General features: G+C 56.6%; 1 protein-coding gene across 4 annotated transcripts; it reads left to right on the top strand.

The window, feature by feature from the left end:
- Positions 1 to 418: 418 nt before the first annotated feature.
- PEAR1 (platelet endothelial aggregation receptor 1) lies at positions 419 to 20,688 on the top strand. 4 transcript variants are annotated; one of them, XR_014776646.1, is made up of 26 exons: positions 420 to 661; positions 6,739 to 6,838; positions 7,707 to 7,781; positions 8,978 to 9,145; positions 9,608 to 9,712; positions 10,049 to 10,149; positions 10,861 to 10,953; positions 11,510 to 11,753; positions 12,337 to 12,457; positions 12,657 to 12,793; positions 12,883 to 13,095; positions 13,279 to 13,453; positions 13,558 to 13,678; positions 14,880 to 15,043; positions 15,140 to 15,242; positions 15,323 to 15,469; positions 15,648 to 15,773; positions 17,232 to 17,360; positions 17,455 to 17,583; positions 17,733 to 17,945; positions 18,106 to 18,194; positions 18,315 to 18,447; positions 18,580 to 18,654; positions 18,742 to 18,987; positions 19,445 to 19,931; positions 19,968 to 20,688. XR_014776646.1 is itself a non-coding variant. In XM_084768402.1 (25 exons), the coding sequence occupies exons 4-25, from the start codon at positions 9,045 to 9,047 to the stop codon at positions 19,594 to 19,596; spliced, it is 3,117 nt and encodes a 1,038-aa protein (XP_084624528.1). In that variant the 5' UTR covers positions 420 to 661; positions 6,739 to 6,838; positions 7,707 to 7,781; positions 8,978 to 9,044; the 3' UTR covers positions 19,597 to 20,688. The 4 variants fall into 4 exon arrangements, 3 of the variants coding, with proteins under 3 accessions (XP_084624530.1, XP_084624528.1, XP_084624529.1); XM_084768402.1 differs by having other exon boundaries at positions 19,445 to 20,688; XM_084768403.1 differs by lacking the exon at positions 420 to 661 and adding an exon at positions 6,111 to 6,367 and having other exon boundaries at positions 19,445 to 20,688.
- The last annotated feature ends 25 nt before the right edge of the window (positions 20,689 to 20,713 follow it).

The raw sequence follows: 20,713 nt of genomic DNA, 5'->3' as shown, positions 1-20,713 counted from the left end.
CGAAATGCACGCTTAACATTTGTTGAAAGGATATGCATTCTGTATCATGCATATTTTGCCATGATACGATTTTAGAGCAATAGCCACGGAACCAAGCGGGCTCGTTTTTTATTATATGTCAATCACACGTAGTTAAAGGTGGTCCCTGCTGCTGAGAATTCAAGCCAGGGCCTGCAGCATAAGCCACACCCCCAGGCTCAAGTTGTCTTTCCTCTGAGCCCTGACTGTGGTAGGTCCCTGAGTGCTTCTGAGCAATTTGATGTACATTGGCTCGTTTCTAGACTTGGCCTCTTATCAGTATCCGGCTTCAAGCCATGCAAAGGTCGCAGTGACCTGACCGCACAGGCGGGGTGTCCCTCCCCCGAGAGCCGCCAGGGGGCACCGACGGGCAGGAAAGACGGGCGTCGGGTGGTTCTCGACGTGGGGAGCCGCGGGCCCGTCGTGAGCCTGTTAAGTTGGGCGGCTTTCTTCGTCCACTTCGCAGACAGGCGTGCAGAGCCTGACCCCACCCGGCTGGGCTTCAGCCTCCCCGCGCGGACTTCCTGCCTGGGCGCGGGCGGAGGCCCACCCCCTTCCTGCCCGCGCAGCCGGCTCTGTCCGCCAGCAGGACCCGTCGGTGCACAAGCCTAGCCGAGTTGCGGAGTTGCGAGCTCCGAGGCAGGTGAGTGACCCGCCCTGGGCTCTGGAGCCTGAGACCTGCCAGGCTGAGAGACCCTCGGAGGGGAAAGAGAAGATGGGGGGGGGGGCGGGGTGTGTGTGTGTGTGTGTGTGTGTGTGTGTGTGTGTGTGTGTGTGTGTGTGTGTGTGTCGTGGTCCGTCTAAGTGGAAAAGAGATGAAAAGGAGAAGGGGGGGTGCGAAGAGTGGAGAGAGGGGAAAGAAAGAGAGATCTAAGTAGAAAGAGCCGCCTAAGTGAAAACAGAGGCAAGAAAGGAGAGAGCCGGGCAGAGAGCGAGAGAAAGGGAGACCCACCTAAGTAGAAAGAAAAGCTACGCAGCTGTGAGAATTAGGAGCCCGGCCGGCGCCAGCCTGGGAGAGTGTTCTATCTGCACAGGGGAATGCAGCCTGCAAAGTCTCCTGGGTTTCAGTGTACAATTTGCTAGTTGCATGTAGAACGTTGGTGGTACCGAAGCCCTGAAAAGTAACCCTAAACCTTGCCTTCTCTGTTGCACAATTTCTTCCTTCTGGAGGGACTGTGCCAGTCTGTGCCTCCTCCTGTGACTTAGGGAAAGCATGTCTCAGAGAGAGAGAGAGAGAGAGAGAGAGAGAGAGAGAGAGAGAGAGAGAGAGACAGAGAGAGAGAGAGAGAGACAGAGAGAGAGAGAGACAGACAGAGAGAGAGACAGAGAGAGAGACACCCTGTTCAGTGTTCATAGTTGCCACTCTACCCCAACGTGTAAGTCCTTTCCCACTTGAAGGAGAGAGATCAGCCACAGGCACTTACAGTTCCTGAGGCTTTTTGCCTGGGTGATGTGGGCCCATAGCCAGGTGTGGGCCCAGGAGCTCAGGAGCCCAAGCTCCAGCAAGGCTTCCCTCAGCTCCCATGCTTATTTCCAGCCGCTAGCCATAGACTTGTGACTCCCTGTTTTGGTGTTTTAGTAGTTCCTGTTGCCCCAGCTGGGGACTGTGACCCTAGTCCCAGGAGATTGGAACAGTATGTGCTGGCTGACGTTCCCAGGCTCAGCCAGGCCTGGGCTCCAGGCAGGGCGGGAAAAGGGGTCAGTTCTCAACCCCTGCCTCTGCTAGGCCTAGGGGCTTGGAGGCTGTTCTCCAAACTCCACCCCATTGTATAGTACTTTCCCTGGGTCTGTGTGGGTGTGGCCTGGCCTCCTACCTCCCAGGCCACCCTTTGCTGCCAGCTCTCCAACAGGTGACACCTTGCAAAGCCTGCCACTTCTCTTGCTTGCCTTCTCCTCCTCCTCCTCTTTCTTCTTCTTCCTTCTTCTTCTTCTTCTTCTTCTTCTTCTTCTTCTTCTTCTTCTTCTTCTTCTTCTTCTTCTTCTTGAGAGAAGTGGGAGGGTTGGTGTCTGCTCCACTCGATCATGCCCTATCAGACTCTCCCAGAAGAGGAAACCCTCCCCAGGGACCCCGCACCACCCCAGGGAGCCCCAGAGAAAGATAGCTGCCACAGCTGCTGTAAGGGGTTCTACAACCTCTAGGCTTCTCTGAGGAAAGTCTGGCTTGGTGCAGGGTGGTGACTCCCGGTACCTACCCTGTGGGGGAAGAGCCAGCAGATAGACGGGAGGACAGAGGCTGGACAGACATGAACGCAGACATAGGCCAATGCAGAGACACAGGCTTGGCACAGCAAGGCCTGGGGGTGGGGGTGGGGGGTGGGGGGTGGGCGGGAACCGTGGGTCTAGAGATTGAGAAGGATCCCAGGTGGAGGAGAAGCCCCTGGGGCCGTGGGGAGGGCACACGAGGTGTGCGGTGAGGCCAGCCTGGTCCAGACCCCCGCTGGACTCGGGTGGTTTGTGTGATGAAGGGAAGATTATTTACTATCCTAGGACGTCTCATCTCTGAAATAGGAGGCGTTATAGCTGAGAGGAGGGGAAGGTCAGCTCTCGCTCTGTTTCCCCAGGGCGGTAACTAGCGTTACACACCTGCAAGTAGGACCCTGGGTATGGGCACCTCTTCCTTCCTGTGGTTGCCCCCTCACAGGGGCATCTGGAGACTCACTCCCTGTGTCTGGAAGGATTTGTGGACAGTGAGGAGGGGCATCATCCCAGGCCCCAAGGTTCAGGATGGGGACTCACATCTGGACCACATCCCCTACATGCAAGATGGCTTTGCTTTTCGGTACTTTCACCCCACTTATCACCTGGGAACTCGGAGGCCGAGCCTGAGGGGTTGCTGACCCACCTTTGCTCTCACCAGTCACCCTGTTCTGTGTCTGGGGCTCTGGGAGGCCTCATGGGGAGTGAAGGAAAGCCAGTCTCTCTGGTGCTGTGGGTGCTGGCTGGCGCTGAGCACCCTGATATGTGGGGAAGGCAAGACAGTCGTTGATAAACAGGCGACAAGGTACAGCTCAGTGGTGTAGCCCTTGCCCAGCACGCGCAAGGCCCAGGGTTCTACTCCGAGCACCACCAAGTAAGCCTAGACCAGTGATAGAGCCCAGTGTGGGCCAGGGCTGAGCGGGATGGAAACATACCTGTGTTGGAGAGCGTTGCACAGTGAGAGACTGAGAGCGCAGGCTGGTGAGTGCAGCTGACAGAGGGCTCACTCAGCGCCTCCCCAGACTGCAGTGGTCTACTGTCAGCCCCTGGAGTGGCCTGGGTTCACTCTGTTTTCTCCCAGAGGAAGGGACTCTGGCTCGGTCATTCCCTGGTGTCAGGGGGAGCGTCGCACTTGGAACCAGCTTCTGAGCAGAGCTAGGGAAAATAGCCAGAGCTCCTTGTGGGCCATAGGGGCCACGGTGTGTGTGTGTGTGTGTGTGTGTGTGTGTGTGTGTGTGTGAGAGAGAGAGAGAGAGAGAGAGAGAGAGAGAGAGAGAATGTGTGTGTGTCCATGTGTGTGAGAGAGAGAATGTGTTTGGCCGTGTGTGTGTGTGTGTGTGTGTGTGAGAGTGTGTGTCTGTATGTGTGAGAGAGTGCATGTGCGTGAGAGAGAGGAGAGAGTGTGTGTGTGTGTGACTGTTAAGCCTACAGGGCAGGGAGGGAAGGCGAGGCTTGAGTACTGAGGCGCTTCTCGGTGGAGGCTGGTCTTGAAGGCTGGATGTGGACATTCTGAGGAGGCTTGAGGAGAGGCGACTGCACCGTGAGAGGCATGTGGGGCCCATTGGCTTCAGTGTCACGGGGCTAAGATCCTGGTACAGCTGGCCTTTCCTGTAATGGGGTCCACAGAAGGTAGTCGAAAGGGGCATTGGCCAGTGCAGATTTGCATTGCACTAAATGATTTCCCCCCTTGAGACAGCAGTTCACTCTCTACGTAGCCCAGGCTAGCCTGGAATAAATTCTCCTCCTACCTCAGCCTCCTGAGTGTTGTTGGGGTGTTAAAAGTAAACGTCACCTTGACCTGCCAGAATTGTGCTTTATGAAGATGACATGGGGGGCGGGGCTTGGTCAACTCATTTTACAAAGACCTTCCAAGCCTCCTATGTGGTAAAAAGGGGCATCTCTCCCCAGGTGGCCATCAGGGCTGGGGCTGGGGCGGAGACTGGCTTAGAGTGTGAGTCAGGATCCCTGCTGGTTCTCTGTTTCCTGATGAGTAAACAGGCCTATGCTAGGCCCTCTGGCCTCCGTTTCCTGAGCCAGCAGCAGGCCAGCCTCTCACCCCTGCCCTGCTCCTGCTGCCCCAGCCTCTAGTCTGCCTTTCTCAGGCTTCCTGTTCCTCCATCCGGCAGGCATGCCTAGCGTGCCAGAGCCTGGCTTGGCTGGGTGTAGGAGGGGCCCTGTGCTCCTGTAGACTGTGTGGTGTGAGGTGCCACTGGGCGAAGCTAGCTCTTCTGTCGGGGAGAACATGGAGGGGTGGGCTGGAGCCTCACTCCTGCCTGGGGAGGCCTATATGAGCCGGTCTCAGTGGCAAAGACGGCTCTGGGAAGGGCAAGAGAGACAGAAAATGAAAAGCCCACCCGCCTCAGAACCAAGCTAAGCTGCACATCGGTGTGGCTGTTCATGCGTCCACCCCTCTTTGGGAAGGCAAAGGACATCGTGGTGGGCCGCGCCACCACCTGCTCGTAGTGACAGCCTTGACAGGAAATGGAGAGTGGAAGATTCGCTGACCGGGGACAGGCGATGATGAAAGGAAAAAGTCCGAGTGCTGGTGTGTGAAAAACACCCCAGGAGCAGGGCGGTGGTGGCGCATGCCTTTATTCCCAGAACTTGGGAGGCAGAGACATGAGTTCGAGGCCAGCCTGGTCTACAAAGTGAGTCCAGGACAGTCAAGGCTACATAGAGGAACCCTGTCTCGAAAAACAAAACAACAACAACAACAACAAAAACAAAAAACAAAAAACCTACAACAACTAACAAACAAAACAAAACACTGGGCATAAACAGTCCCAGTTATTATCGAGGCTGATATGGATGGATGCTCAGAGGGCTGAGTGACATTGGGACAGGGACAGGGCTAGGCTCTCTAGCCTGCAAGATGTGGGGAGCATGGGGGGGTGGGAGTTGGTACTGCAGGGGGAGGGTGGGGGTGGGTGGGACAGAGAATTCAGGGATCCTGCTATGTGGCTGGCTCTAGCTTGAAGATGTACCTGGCATGCGGCCCACCATTCCGGGGATCAGGTTCTGGCTTTCTCTCCCCCACCCCATCCCCCGCCCCCTTCCTTTCTCCCTGTCAGCATTTTCAACTCTGTTTATTCCCGGATCATCATCGTGGGGGTTCTTCAGAAACAAAAATCTCCAGTTTTTCCTGGAATAAATGCCGAGGGGACTGCAGGAGGGGGTGGGGGGGGGTGGCTGTGGATACTGGGTAGGACTGATGTGAACGGAGCTGCAGATGGGTCCGAAGCGCATCGTCTGTGTCACTGCGTTTCATCTGCACGGCAGTTGTTACTGTGCAGGGGCTATCCCACGCTACGCCACTCCTGGGGTGGGGTGGGGCTATCCCACGCTACACCACTCCTGGGGTAGGCTGGGGCTATCCCACGCTACGCCACTCCTGGGGTGGGGTGGGGCTATCCCACGCTACGCCACTCCTGGGGTGGGGAGGGGCTATCCCACGCTACGCCACTCCTGGGGTGGGGTGGGGCTATCCCACGCTACGCCACTCCTGGGGTGGGGAGGGGCTATCCCACGCTACGCCACTCCTGGGGTGGGGAGGGGCCTGCAGAAGTCCCTGTCTTCCCTTCCACCACTCCCACTTACTGTTTGCTGCAGAAGGACCTTCTATCCTCTACCAGCTCCCAGAGGCCCTAGACTCACTTCCTCCTCCCAGAGGCTGGGGTGCAGTGTGGGTAGGGGGGCTCCTGGAGAGAGAACAGGCCAGGGCCCTGTGGGACTCGGAGGAGGCTGAGAGGCAGGAATGTAGCTTGCAGCCTTGCAGGCAGGAAATGGAGCTGGGCCTGGCCAAGAGCCCAGCAATTTGCATGTGGAGGTGGGAGAGAAAAGTTGTTGGGGGGGTGGGGAGGGGTTGATTGCGTTCAACGCAGTTCCCACGCCTCTCTTTCTCTTGGCCAGCCCCTGGCCAGCTCCCCACGCCCATAACTAAGGCTGTAAAGATGCGAAGCCCCTGAAATAGAACTCTACTGGGATTCCTCCCTCCTCTGACACCACCGGCTGTGGGCCCTGGGCCGGCTCCTGTGCTTACTGAGTCCGCTTCCTCGGCTGTAGACTGGATAGCAGCACCTTCCAAGAAGCTTTCAATGAAGTGGCCCGTGGGAGTCACTCACTCCCTGCCTCACCCATCTCAGAACAATACGGGGTCACGTTTTTTTGACTTCTTGTAACGGAAGGCTTTTTGCGTTCGTGTCAAACCAGAAGCTTGGCAGGAGATGGGAGCTGAGCAGAAGAGGGGCCCAAGAGGGGTCTCCTAGGGCGGGGAGCTGGGGACTAAGAACGAAGGCCCTTGTGGGGTGCATGATCATAGAGGCTGGGTGCTACTGGGCCTAGAGAGGAGCTGGAGGTTCATAGGACAGACGTCAGGGGCTCGAGCTCCCTCAGAGAGCAGCTAGCTTGGGAGGCTTTGGGATCCTCGGCAGGCCTGTGTTGGTCTCAGGCTGGGAATGGTCAGGTAAAGTCCTGGTCTCAGCTAGGACCCGCCTCCAATCTCCCCTTCCTGTTGTCCACCCACAGGTCTCTGCTGACCCCCACCTTGGCTTCTAGCCCTGGACAGAGCAGCCCAAGCCGCCTCCGCAAGGCAGCCCCACCCTGGAGGCCGTTGGAAGGAGGGAAGGTAGCCCTTTCCCAGCCAGCTACCCTCCCAGCTGAGTGGCACTTAGTCATCTCCCATCATCCCCCTCTTCTGTGCAGGGCCATCCTGAGCCCCACACCCCACCCCCCCAACCCCCCGCAGCTGAACTGTTTTCCCTAGCAGCTGAAGGGGGAGATGAGGCAGCACCTGATGATGAGACGCCTGGCCTGGGGTAAGGGCAGGTGAAACTGGCCAGGACCTTATGCCAGCCATAGCTCCACCACTTTCACCTTAACTCAGTCTTCCCGCTATGGGCTCCACCCACCACACCATGCTATGCGCTCTAGGGACGGGATAGGGTAGTTCACGAGCCCCCCCCCAACCCCCCATGGGTGACTTTCTGGTGAGGCCCACTGGAGCCCAGGATTTTGGAAGAGAGGACCGTGGCAAAGACCACGTGGAGAGCTCCAGGCTCTGTCCATGGCTCTGGCTGGGGAGCACCCTTGGGAGTGGGGCTGGGGGTGGAGGTGGGGGAAGTAGCTTGTACCAGCTGGAGCCAATCCTGTTGGTGGGCAGCGATTAGGGCAAGCTTGGAGGAGACGGTTTGGGAACCTCGAGAAAGGAACTGACTTTGGGGGGTGGGGTGGGCAGTGTCCTGTACTCTCACTGGGTTCCCCTGACTATGGTAAGGCTCTTTGGATGCAGGGCTCAGCATTGGTCCCTTGACCCTCATCTCCCAAGACCAATGTGCCAATCGGGTAGCCAAGCCAGCCCAATGAGATCCCTTCAAACACACGAACGGAGTGGTAGGGGCGGGTGAAATGCCACCCCCCTGGCTGGCCTCTGCCTCCTGAATGCCGGGTCTAAAGGCCTGTGCCGCCACCACCCAGCTGAATTTCTTCTTGTTAAGATCTAGGTTCTGAGCACTGGGATCCCCAGGACATCCCCGCCCCCGGCTCCCCCAGGCTGATGCTGGCCATCACTGGTGAGTTACCTGGTTGAGTGAGAAAAGGTTGAGAGGACTCGAGGTGCAGCTGGGGCCTGGGGGAGATGTGGGGGTGCAGTGACTCTGGCCAACCGAGGAGCTGGGGGAAGTTCACTCTTGGAGGAACAGAGGATGGAGGTGAAATTAAAGTGTTAGGGGGCTAAAGGTGGGGGATGGGCCACAGCAGGGATTGGGGTTCAGTTAGGGAGACCACCTCAATCTGAGAAGAAGGTGCCCTGAATGAGCTGAGAGAATCCTCCTCTGCCAGAGTGTGTGGGTGGGTGGGTTTTGGGGGGGGGCAAGGGTGGGGCTGCAACATGCATTCCAGAGATACTCAGGGGCATAAGGGGCCAGCAAGTGCGACCTCTCGGGAAAATTACAAGCAGATGTACGCTTCTCTGGAGAGAGTAGAGCAGGGAGCCCGGGTGAGTTTAAGAGACTTCAAGCAGAAAACAGGCACCTGGAGGCAGAGGGGGTGGTCTCTGGGCCTCAGCCTTTCCTGAGCCTAGGAGTTCAGAGAACCCAGGGCTCTGACTCTTCCCACCCCTGGGAAGGTGTTGATCTGGTGAGCAGCCACTTTTCCTAGCGCTGTGAGAGAAAGATGGGAATTGCCCCTCGGAGCACACCAGTGGCTGTGTTGAGCAGCCGGCTGCAGCTCCAGCTGCCATCCGCCATAGCAAAAACTCCCTGAGTGGCTTTGGCTCTGCCTGTCCGTGCACAGCGATGAGAGTTTGCTGTCTGTTGGAGGCCCCTGATAGTGAACTGTCCTGGCCATTGGAAAGTTCTCTCTCTCTCTCTCTCTCTCTCTCTCTCTCTCTCTCTCTCTCTCTCTCTGTCTCGCCAGTGTGTGTGTGTGTGTGTGTGTGTGAGAGAGAGAGAGAGAGAGAGAGAGAGAGAGAGAGAGAGAGAGAGAGAGAGAGAGATGGAGTTGTCAGGGAGCAGACAGAAAAGCAAGGTGGCATTGAAGCCTAGCCTGAGGCACAGAACTCCAGGAATGAGAGCTGAGCTGGGCTCAGTGTATTTAGCAAACTGAGTTGAGGCCTGGAGCCTCTGGAGTGCGCTAGAGCGCTGTCCTGGGGCAGCTGGAACCCCGCCCCCTGCTGCCCTACCCCCCACCCCCGCAAGCCCCAAGGGCTGGAGGGCCAGGGAGGCAGTGGGCTGGTCAGTCAGCATGCTTACTGCTTGAATCTCTGCAGATGTGTCCTTCTGGCTGCCGGCTGCCTTGCTGTTCAGCTGCTGTGTGCCCTACTGCAGGCCTCTGCAATGGTGCCACTTCTGCGCCCCCTCTTTCTCCTGGCCCTAGGCCTGGATCTGGCTGGAACACTCAACTCCAATGATCCCAATGTCTGCACCTTTTGGGAAAGGTGAGAAGGCCTCCAACCTGGTGCTGGTCCCAGAGGCGTGGCTCCTCCTAGGGATCTGTTTCTGGTCTCTTTGCAACCCTCCATGGCCTTTGACCTTCCCCACCTCTGCCCTTATCTCTGTCCTGTCTCTGACCCTGTCTTTGTCCCTGGGTCCCTGTGGGAGGGGTCCATCCATTGTAGACCAAGTAGAGGGGCTGGCTGGGGCCAGGGGTCGGGGACGGTAGGGACAGGAGTGGAAAACAGTGCCCACGGCAGGAGTTAACCAAGAATGCCTCAGCCCGTTCCTACCAGCTGGGCTGAGATTGAACAGTCAAGTTCAATCTTCCTACATTGGAGACGTATGTGTGTGCACCTGTGTGCGTGCGTGCATGCATGCGTGTAATAAATCTTGGCCTTGGCTTTCTGCTGTACCCTGCTACTTCAAGGCTCAGGCTGTCCACAGCTCTGTTCCCCGTTCCACAGCTTTACCACCACCACCAAGGAGTCCCACTTGCGCCCCTTCAGCCTGCTCCCAGCTGCGTCCTGCGACAGGCCCTGGGAGGACCCCCACACCTGTCCTCAGCCCACGTGAGTGCTTTCCCTTTCTATGAGGCAGTAGCTGGTTGAGCCCTGCCGCCCCCCCCCCCCTCTCTCTCTCTCAGAACCTTAGATGCTCAGCTCAGAGGACACTGTGACCTTAAGGCATTCACTATGCCCGTAGTGGGGGCCCTCGTGGCCTGTGAACGCGCGTCTGGTTCATTGTACGTGTGTGTGTGTGTGTGTGTGTGTGTGTGGCTGGTGTGGGCTAGAAAGCATCCTTTGGCACCCTTTGAGCCTGCCTCGTTGAGGTGTGAGGGGGAGGACAGGGCGGCCCGGGCCTCAGCTAAGCGCACTGATGGCCACCTCCTGGGCCGCCACCCGCAGGGTTGTCTACCGGACTGTGTACCGCCAGGTGGTGAAGATGGGTTCCCGCCCACGCCTGCAGTGCTGTGGGGGTTACTACGAGAGCAGTGGCGCCTGTGTCCGTGAGTCCCGAGTTGGGCTGGGGTAGGATTGGAATGGGAGGGGCCCGCCCTCCCTGTCTGAAGTTTTCCCTGCCCTAGCGAGGGGTGCTGTGGTGGTGGGGTGCTGTCTGCCCCTTTAGATTTCCCCTTTGGCCAGTTGCTGTAGCTGGGCTTTGGGTGGCAGGAAGACGGGCTGGAAGTGGAGGCTGGGCCTACATTGCTATTGTCCAGACTCCTGTTCCCTAGCCTACATGAACCTCTCTTCAGATGGGACCCTGCCGTCCTCTGACCTTCCATTCGGCTGACTTGTCACCAGTCCCTGCAGGCTCAGCCTCCCAGCCTGACTTAACCCTCACCTCAGCCCCTACTCTTTCTGACCACTTGAGAATTCACACACACACACACACACACACACACACACACACACACACACACACACACACACACACACACACACACACACACACACACACACCTCCCCAGTTCCCGGTGAGCAGTTTATAAAGGTGTTGTAAAGGTGTTCACAGAAAGGAGTCGGGGAGCCTGGATCCCTGGGGTCCTGTCCTCCCCCAGTCTGACCCTGAGTTGCTCTCCAAGTCTTCATCTTAGACAGAGCTGGTGCTTGAGGGAGCTGCAGGCCCCTGGTACAGGGAGGCAATGCCTCTGGCCTCATGGGTTAAAAGTAGGAAGGTGGGGCGGAGGTATTTTCTCATGCATTCCCTCTCTTACCAGCACTCTGTGCCAAGGAGTGTGTCCACGGTCGCTGTGTGGCTCCTAATCGGTGCCAGTGTGCACCAGGTTGGCGGAGTGATGATTGTTCTAGTGGTAAGTTGCTAGTGACTTGGGGAATGGTTTTTTTTTTTTAAAGATTTATTTATTATGGTGAGGCGGTGGTGGTACACGCCTTTAATCCCAGCACTTGGGAGGCAGAGGCAGGTGGATCGCTGTGAGTTTGAGGCCAGCCTGGTCTACAAAGTGAGTCCAGAACAGCCAAGGTTATACTGAGAAACCCTGTCTCGAAAAACCAACAAAACAAAACAAAACACCCCCAAAAGATGTATTTATTATGTATACAGTGCTCTAGCTGCATATACATCTGCAGGCCAGAAGAGGGCACCAGATCTCATTAGAGATGGTGGTGAGCCACCATGCGGTTGCTGGGAATTGAACTCAGGACCTCTGAAAGAGTAAACAATGCTCTTAACCTCTGAGCCATCTCTCCAGCACCCTCAGGAATGGTTCTTTATCGGAATCCATTGCTAGCTGCCTTTTCTGGAGATGCAGTAGAGGAAATGGGTGTATGGGCTGTGAGACTGGGCCTAACCAGAAGCTAGGGAGGGGCTAAGTTCCTCATGACTCCCTACCATTTTCTGTTCCACAGAGTGTGCCCCAGGAATGTGGGGACCACAGTGTGACATCATCTGCCAGTGCGGCAACAGCAGTTCCTGTGATCCCAAGAGTGGGGCGTGTTTTTGTTCCTCTGGCCTGCAGCCCCCCAACTGCCTTCAGCCTTGCCCTCCTGGCCACTATGGCCCTGCCTGCCAGTTTGGTTGCCAGTGCCATGGGGCATCCTGTGACCCCCAGAATGGAGCCTGCTTCTGCCCCCCAGGGAGAACAGGACCCAGGTGTGTGATGAGGCCATAGGCACAGGACCATGCATGAGGAAATGATGGAGCTGAGAGAGACTGAGGTCCTAGTTCATCTCTGCTGGGTACCAGCCAAGCAGCCATAGGCAGCCATCAACTCCTTGTGAACTGGTGTGTGTGTGTGTGTGTGTGTGTGTGTGTGTGTGTGTGAGAGAGAGAGAGAGAGACAGAGACAGAGACAGAGACAGAGACAGAGATAGGCAGAGACACACAGAGACAGAGACACAGAGACAGAGGGAGACAGAGAGAGACTGAGAGAGACAGACAGAGACAGAGAAAATGAGGCTTGATGTATTGAGCTTTGGCTGGTGGAAAAGTGAGGTAGGAGCAGGTGTCAAGAGGGGGTGACCTGAGTGAGAGCAGGGGCGAGGCATGGGAGCCTGCTCACTGGAGAAGCAGACCTGTCACATACCCTTGTTGTCCCCACCTGCTGATGTTGGGGTGTCCATGCTATTTGCCTGCCCTAATGATCCGCCTCCTGTTCAGGCAGCCAGCCTCAGAGAGGAAAGAGGGTCACCTGGAAGTTCTTCCTCATGACCCTGACCTCACCCCTGTCCCACAGCTGTGAGGTGCCCTGTTTACAGCATACTGGTGGCTTCCTCTGCCCTCCAACCTCTCCTTGCCAAAATGGCGGTGTTCCACAGGACTTCCAGGGCTCCTGCAGCTGCCCACCAGGCTGGATGGTATGAAGGGTGGGCAGGGCTGAGATTCCCAGGGGAATTCAGAGGGTGGCTTTAGGCAGGGTTATGGACCAGTGTTCTCATGGGCTGGGCTCTCAGGACCCTGGAGAGGTTCCGAGGGCTTTGATGGTATGACCAATGTTTCAAGGGCATGAGAAGGGAATTAAATGACTTTTCACCTCCCCTACCCCCCCCCCCCCAGGGTGTTATCTGTTCCCTGCCCTGCCCAGAGGGTTACCACGGCCCCAACTGCACTCAGGAATGTCGCTGCCACAACGGTGGCCTCTGTGACCGGTTTACTGGGCAGTGTCATTGTGCTCCGGGCTATATCGGGGATCGGTGAGTGTGTGGCCCTAGGGAGCTGGAGTGTGTCCAGAGGAGAGGAGGTGGGGCCCAGTTTATACAGCCAAACTTAAACCTGCAACCAGGTGCAACGAAGAGTGTCCCGTGGGCCGATTCGGGCAAGACTGTGCCGAGACCTGCGACTGTGCCACTGGAACTCGCTGCTTTCCTGCCAATGGCGCGTGTCTGTGTGAGCATGGCTTCACAGGCGACCGGTGCGCCGAGCGCCTCTGTCCAGATGGCCGCTATGGTCTCAGCTGCCAGGAGCCCTGCAGCTGCGATCCAGAACACAGTCTCAGGTGGGCTGTGGGAAACATGGCCAGGGAAACCAGCTTTTGGTCTGGAGCCCCGAGAAAAAAACCAGAAAGCCATCAGGGTATAGCTAAGGGCTGCACCGATGTCACAGAAGGATTGGGGAGGGGTCTGGAGAGGGGACGGGAGCAGCCTGGCTTAGATGCGTATGTTGCCTCCTGCGCCCACAGCTGCCACCCTATGCATGGCGAGTGCTCTTGCCAGCCAGGCTGGGCGGGCCTCCACTGCAACGAGAGCTGCCCGCAGGACACGCACGGGCCAGGCTGCCAGGAGCACTGCCTCTGTCTGCACGGTGGCGTCTGCCTTGCTGATAGCGGCCTTTGCCAGTGCTCACCCGGCTACACGGTGAGGCTGTGCCCCACTGCGGGACTGGGGCGTGGGGTGGGGGTGAGGGTGGGGTCAGAACCACAGGATGGAGCAGCCCCTCACTGTGTGCTCTCTGCTTTCAGGGACCTCACTGCGCTAACCTATGTCCGCCCGACACTTACGGTATCAACTGCTCTGCCCGTTGCTCCTGTGAAAATGCCATTGCCTGCTCTCCCATTGATGGCACATGCATCTGCAAGGAAGGTAATGGACTGGGGTCTTTGGGAGGGTCAGACCCGGTGCAGCGCTACGGGGAGGGCGGAGAGGAGTGCACCAGTGAGGATGAGCTTATTAGAGGTAGGCCTGTGGGAACGCATCCAGGCTAGTTTCTGCTAGAATACCTTTTTACTACACACCAGAAGAGGACACCAGATCTCATTATAGATGGTTATGAGCCACCATGTGGTTGCTGGGAATTGAACTCAGGACCTTTGGAAGAGCAGATGGTGCTCTTAACCTCTGAGCCACCTCTCCAGCCCTAGAATACCTTTTTTCTTTTCTTTTTTTAATTCTTGTCCTCTCTCACTGGTCCTTGTCCTGGCTTTCCCTAACCCCACTCCCCCTCACTCTTCCCTTTCCCTCCCCCCTTTCTGTTTATTTATTTATTTAGTTTTCTTTTTGAGACAGGACCCCACCATATAGCCCAGGATAGACCCGAAGGTCAAGCACCCACTCCTTCTGTTCCAGTACTAGAGTTGCGGGGATCGCAGGCAGAGCCAAAGCGCTTTTCTTTAGCACGCTTGTCCTTAAAAGGTGCAGACCAGAAGGTCTCTATGATGGACACTTCTCCCCCTCAGTTCTACAGAAGCAGACCATGACGATGCCAGCAGGGGCTTGCAAGTCTATCCAAGGCTGGCATGTTGGCAGCCCTTGAGCTGAATTCAGATCCAGTGGCATTAGACTTAACCAAGCCATCCAGTTTCACCCCCCAGCCCCCCATTTCTCCCTATTATCCTACAGATGATCTGGGGGACCCACCATGAGCTTGGGTTCTTTGCTGGTCCCTGCCATTCTGTATAATAGACAGAGGCGGCCCAGGTCCTGTAGAAGAGACAGGAGCTCCAATCGGGTTAGAAGGCATTGGAGGCTCAGGGGGAGTTAGAGACTTTGGACGCTCAGGTAGGGTAGAAAAGGCTTTTGGGTGGACGGCAAATGAAGCAGAAGAAACAGGCCCCGGTGGGATGGAACACACTGGAGCCTCAAGTCGGATAGGAGAGGAAGCCAGGAGGCTCAGGCAGGTGAGGTGGAAACCACAGGAGTCCAGGCAATTGAGTATCGCACCAGTGGGAGTCTTTGAACTGTTTATTCAACGTCTAGAGTTCGTCCGTGTGCCCTCTCTATGCCCAGCTCGTGGCATAAAGCCGGCACAACCAGCGCCCAGAATATACCCGCTTACCTTCTCTAGGGTGGCAGCGTGGTAACTGCTCTGTGCCCTGTCCCCCTGGCACCTGGGGCTTCGGTTGCAATGCCAGCTGCCAGTGTGCCAATGAGGGAGTCTGCAGCCCCCAAACTGGAGCCTGTACTTGTACCCCTGGGTGGCATGGAGCTCACTGCCAGAATCCCTGCCCAGTAAGTGATCGCAGCCCACTTGCCCGGAGTAGGGGAGGGCACAGCACCCTCCCCCGCAGCTGACCAGCCTACTTTCTCTTCCTTTTACTTTCTAAGATGGGACAGTTTGGTGAAGGCTGTGCCAGTGTCTGTGACTGTGAGCACTCCGATGGCTGTGACCCTGTTCACGGACGCTGCCGATGTCAGGCTGGCTGGATTGGTGAGAGTTCTGGGTGCCTAGGTCACGGGTCTGCTATGGAGTTGTACTCCACAGGACATGACCCTAGATGTCTCCTACAGGCACGCGATGCCACCTGCCTTGCCCAGAGGGGTTTTGGGGAGCCAACTGCAGCAACACCTGTACCTGCAAAAACGGGGGTACTTGTGTACCCGAGAATGGCAACTGTGTGTGCGCACCAGGGTTCCGAGGCCCCTCCTGCCAGAGGCGTGAGGCTCGCTGTACCCCAGCCCCTCCTGTGTTAGCAGTTCAGATTCCGGAGGCCCCACTCCACCCCTCGGGTTTGGCCTCTGACCCCCATCTCCAGGATAGTTAGTCCAGTGGGTAGTGGCGAGGGAGACCCCGGTCAAGGCCCCCCAGTCACCATCCATGCATCTCTTTCCCCAGCCTGCCCGCCTGGTCGCTATGGCAAACGCTGTGTGCCCTGCAAGTGCAACAACCATTCGTCCTGCCACCCATCGGATGGGACCTGCTACTGTCTGGCAGGCTGGACGGGCCCCAACTGCTCTGAATGTGCGTAAACGGCTTGTATGGGCCCAGCTGTGCCCGCTGCTTGGGTGGTGGAATCCTGGCACCTCAGCCTCCTGGCCCTGGGCAGAGGTTCTCCCATTCGCCTCCCTCAGTTATCTGCACACTAGGAAAGGTCCTGCTATCACCTTCATGCTGGGCGCTGGCTTTATTGGGAGGATGTAACAGTGAGCAAGCCAGAGGGAAAGTTTGCCTGCCCTTCAGCATAGGGGACCTGGAAAGAGCATGTTGTTTATGGAACAGCAACCCCCCTAAAAGTTCCCTCTTGGAATTATTCATATTTTCTCTCTTCCTTCTAAGAAAAATATATTTTATTTCAAACTGTTTTACTCTGTGGAAATTTCATATACATATACCTTTAAATATGAAATATAAGCCACACAACAGATGGGATATGGAGAAGTTTATTTGTAGAAGCATGGGAGAGCTGGAAAGGGGGTGGAGCACCCCAAGGGAGGGAGAGAGACAGAGAATGAGAGAGAGAGAGAGAGAGAGAGAGAGAGAGAGAGAGAGAGAGAGGGAAGAGAGGGGCAAGAAGGTGAGGTGGGGAGAGGGAGGGAGGGCTAGTGGCAGGCAGGTAATGACATCACAGGTTGCTAGGCAGACTGGGGGCAGTATGCTAACATATACTATGTATCTTGATCAAATCCCACTTTGCCTCATGCCCCCCCATATGTTTTCCTCCCACCCAAAAGTCCACTCCTTTTTTATAACCCACTGAGCCCAGTTTGTTTGCTGGTGTGGGTGTGAGGCTGTGGGCTGAACATGGGTCTCCCTCCCCCGGAAGCTGTGGCTGTTTCATACTTTTCTCATATTATCTTTAGTATGTTTCATCTGCCACATAACTATGTGATGATAATAAGGAAATGACTAGTCTAGGCAGCAGGTGAAGAATGCTTTGTTGGGAGCAGGAGGTCGCTGCCCAGAGCACGCTGACTGCGCTTGCAGCAGGCAGGGCACAAAGGAAGTGATCTTGGTGAAGGGGTTTTTGTTTTGTTTTTGCATAGAATTTAGTGTCTACAATTAGGTTATTTGCTAAGATCACACACACACACACACACGCACGCGCGCGCGCACACACACACACACACACACAGATAATGCATTTGGCTGGGTGTGTTAAACATGCCTATAAACTCAGCACCCAGGCAGGAGGCAGATGTTTGAAAAAACAAAAACAAAAACAAAACCCAAGCCCTCCAGGGTTCCCTAGCACTGGGTGTGGTATTTTGAATGGCTGTTTGGGAGTTGAGTGCAGATGACAAGTGGGTAGTGGGTCAAAGATGGCTGGAGATGAGCATGAGTCACCAGTGTGTAAATGGCCTTCAGAGCTTTAGTATCCCCAGGAAAAGGCCAAGCTCAGGACTTGAGAGGCACTAAGGGCTGAGAGTTTGTGCAGAGGAGATGGCCAGGCCTTGCCTGACAGCCCCTTGTCTCCTGTAGCATGTCCCCCAGGCCACTGGGGACTCGAATGCTCCCAACCCTGTCAGTGTCATCATGGCGGAACCTGCCACCCCCACGATGGGAGCTGTGCCTGTGCTCCAGGCTGGACCGGACCCTACTGCTTGGAAGGTACTGACAGAAAGCTACCTCACTGATATCTATGAGGGGACTGCAGTTTGCTGGCTCCGTGGTGACCCTGCCTTGCCTTCTTCGCTGTCTCCAGGCTGCCCACCAGGAGTGTTCGGTGTCAACTGCTCCCGGTTATGCCAGTGTGGCCCTGGAGAGAGGTGCCACCCAGAGACTGGGGCCTGTGCCTGTCCCCCGGGACACAGTGGTGCACCCTGCAGAATGGGTGAGTTCTTGGACTCGTCCCACATTCTCTTTCGGGTTCTGGGACCCAGGGCCCTCATACCATTTCTGTCTTCCTTTAAAAAAAAAAATGCACCCAAGTCCACTAGCAGAACCAAGGTGCCAGTCTCAGTGCCCACTCCCATCTCACAGGAAGCCAGGAGTCCTTCACCATCATGCCCACCACTCCTATGACCCATAACCCACTGGGTGCGGTGATTGGCATTGCAGTGCTGGGGAGCCTTGTGGTGGCCCTGGTGGCACTGTTCATTGGCTACCGCCACTGGCAAAAAGGCAAGGAACACGAGCACTTGGCCGTGGCTTACAGCACTGGGCGGCTGGATGGCTCTGATTACGTCATGCCAGGTGAGCTGGTGTGAGGCTTAAGTGACAGATGGGCAGTGCTGGGGGATGGCATGCGGGGGGCTGCTGGATATGTCCCCATGGGGTATGGGGTGGAAGACCGGAGGGAGTCAGAGAGGCCAAACTGCTTTTGTCCTGGCCTCCTCCTGTCTGTGTGCTGCAGATGTCTCTCCGAGCTACAGTCACTACTATTCGAACCCTAGCTATCACACACTGTCTCAGTGTTCTCCTAACCCCCCACCTCCTAACAAGGTCAGTGCATTGAGGGTGTGTGTGTGTGTGTGTGCGTGTGTGTATGTGTGCTTTGTGGGTGGGCCGGTGGGGGTGCCCTTCTCAGGTAGAGCCTCAGCCTTGCTTGTGCTCCCCCATCAGGTTCAGGGCAGCCAGCTCTTTGCCAGTTCTCAGGTGCCTGAGCAGCCAGGCAGAGCCCATGGCCGTGATAGCCATGTCACTCTGCCTGCCGACTGGAAGCATCGACGAGAGTCCCGAGAGTCCCACGACAGAGGTGGGTGCCTGGAGGCTGGGGATGAGGAGGGGAACGTGTGTGCTGGATCATCTGCTGGTGCGGTCAGGGGTGGGGGAAGAAGCCTAGCTTCAGAAGGGGCCAGGGCTCTCACTTCTGGTTGCCTTTCCTCAGGCCCTGGCCACCTGGACCGAAGCTATAGCTGTAGCTATAGTCACAGGAGTGGCCCAGGACCGTTCTCCCATAAAGGTAAGAGTGCAGAGAAAAGGGGAGGAAGGGAAGCCGGGTGGAGGAACCCAGCCTCCAAGGAGCCTCATTTTCTTCCTTGATCCTTAGGGCCAGTCTCTGAAGAGGGGTTACGGGCAAGTGTTATGTCCCTGAGCAGCGAGAACCCCTATGCTACCATCCGGGACCTGCCAGGCCTGCCTGGGGAACCCCGAGAAAGCAGCTACGTGGAGATGAAGGGCCCTCCATCAGTGTCTCCTCCCAGACAGCCTCTTCACCTCCGGGACAATCAGCAGCGGCAACTGCAGCCGCAGAGGGACAGTGGCACCTATGAGCAGCCCACTCCCTTGAGCCATAGTGAGAACCCCCACCCCCACCCTGGCCCCCACCCCCACCCCCGCCAGGGCACTGGAACATGGAAACTAGGGAGGCAGAAGGGGAGGGGAGAAGGGAGACGAGGCACGATATGGCAGGAACAAGACCTCTGGGCGGTTTGGTCTCAAACCAGGCGTGGATAGGGCGTGGGGAGTCGCCCTGCTTCTAAGAGTCTGTTCATCCTCTAAAGGCTGAGCATTTGAGATGGTGCTTGGGGAGCACCAGAGAGGGAGGATCGGCGCCCAGAAAACTAGAGATTAGGTTGTGATAAAGTATCCTCCTCAGGTGGGGCGGCTGAGACGTAGAGGGTCTTGCTCAGCGTCATCCGTCCAGGTGGTTGGCCCGGCATTGACTCCTCTGTGGGTAGAAAGAGGCTGAAGTAGATGGGGAGCCAGGGTAGGTTGAGGGGGTCACCTCATCCTGTCTCCTCTGTCTTCAGATCCGGAGTCTGTAGGCTCCATGCCCCCTCTTCCTCCGGGTCTGCCTCCCGGCCACTACGACTCACCCAAGAACAGCCATATCCCTGGGCACTATGACTTGCCTCCAGTACGGCACCCTCCATCACCTCCACCTCGCCGCCAGGACCGCTGAGGAGCCAGCATGGTATGGGATAGTGCCTGCATACCCTGCCAGGAGCAGGGACCGGAGCCGCAGGCCACAGGCATTTGATGAAGTGAATAGAGAGACCGCTGCCAGCTCTCGGCTGCCACTGAGGGAGACACTGGTTGGCAAAGCGTCTGACTCCTTTCTCCAATGCACTGTTTCTCAAGGCCCCTGGGCCCTATGGACACAAGTTGGTGGGCAGAATGTTGTTGTAGAAGTCTGATTTTTAGATTGATTTTTAAAAAAATGCGTATTGGGTACCTAGACTGTGTGCATGCCCAGGCTGTGTGTGTGTGTGTGTGTGTGTGTGTGTGTGTGTGTGTGTGTGTGTGTGTGTGTGTGTGTGTGTGTGTATGTAGTTAGTTGGCTTTAGAAGGTGCCAGGTAACAGGTTCTGCCGTCTGCATTTTCCAAGTTTCACCAGCTCCCACCGCAGGCCTTTACTTCCTGCCCACCCTTTACTGTGTATGTTCCATGTCTTTGCTCAGAGGGTTGCTCCGCACCTGTGGTGTTTGTCTTCCTGGTACCCCGTGGGCAGCACACAGTCAAACCTTCCACGCCTCAGTGGTCCTGCAGCCTCGCTCCTGTCTAGCTAACCTTTTTTTCTGGAGTGAAAGCACCTGGAGCTCTTCCCACCCCAGGAACTGGTACAGCTAAGTTCGGCCTTCCTTAGTTACCTGTCGAGGCCTGCTTGCCCTGCACATACCCCACAGAGGACCCACCCCGCGTCTCTCCCTCACAGCCACTCTCTCTCTCCTCCATGTACCCGAAGAAGGTGGAGATGGTGCCAGGCAGCGCCTGGGTTTATTTTGTTTCGTTTGGAGGCACTGTCTCCCTGTGTAGTCCGCTTGCCTGCTGGGTTTAAAGGCCAGCCGTCTCCACTTACACAGCCCCGGCAGCGGTCTGGTGTGGTTTCCACAGTTACTACGTTAGCCTCTGCCTCCCCCTAGTGGGGAGGCTGACCGGCAGCTCTCTGAATGCAGGGCTCCTGTGTTTATAGTCACTATTGGTTTCCCTCGGCAAGCAGTCAGTCGTCACTCAATAAATGTCCCTCCAAAAGCGGAGTGACTGAATGAAAGTATCAGCGATACCGTGTCCGTGTTCTC

This window comes from Acomys minous, assembly GCF_964271855.1.
Source record: "Acomys minous genome assembly, chromosome: 19".
In the NCBI taxonomy this organism is placed as follows: Eukaryota; Metazoa; Chordata; class Mammalia; order Rodentia; family Muridae; genus Acomys; species Acomys minous.
This window is presented reverse-complemented; position numbering and strand designations above follow the sequence as displayed.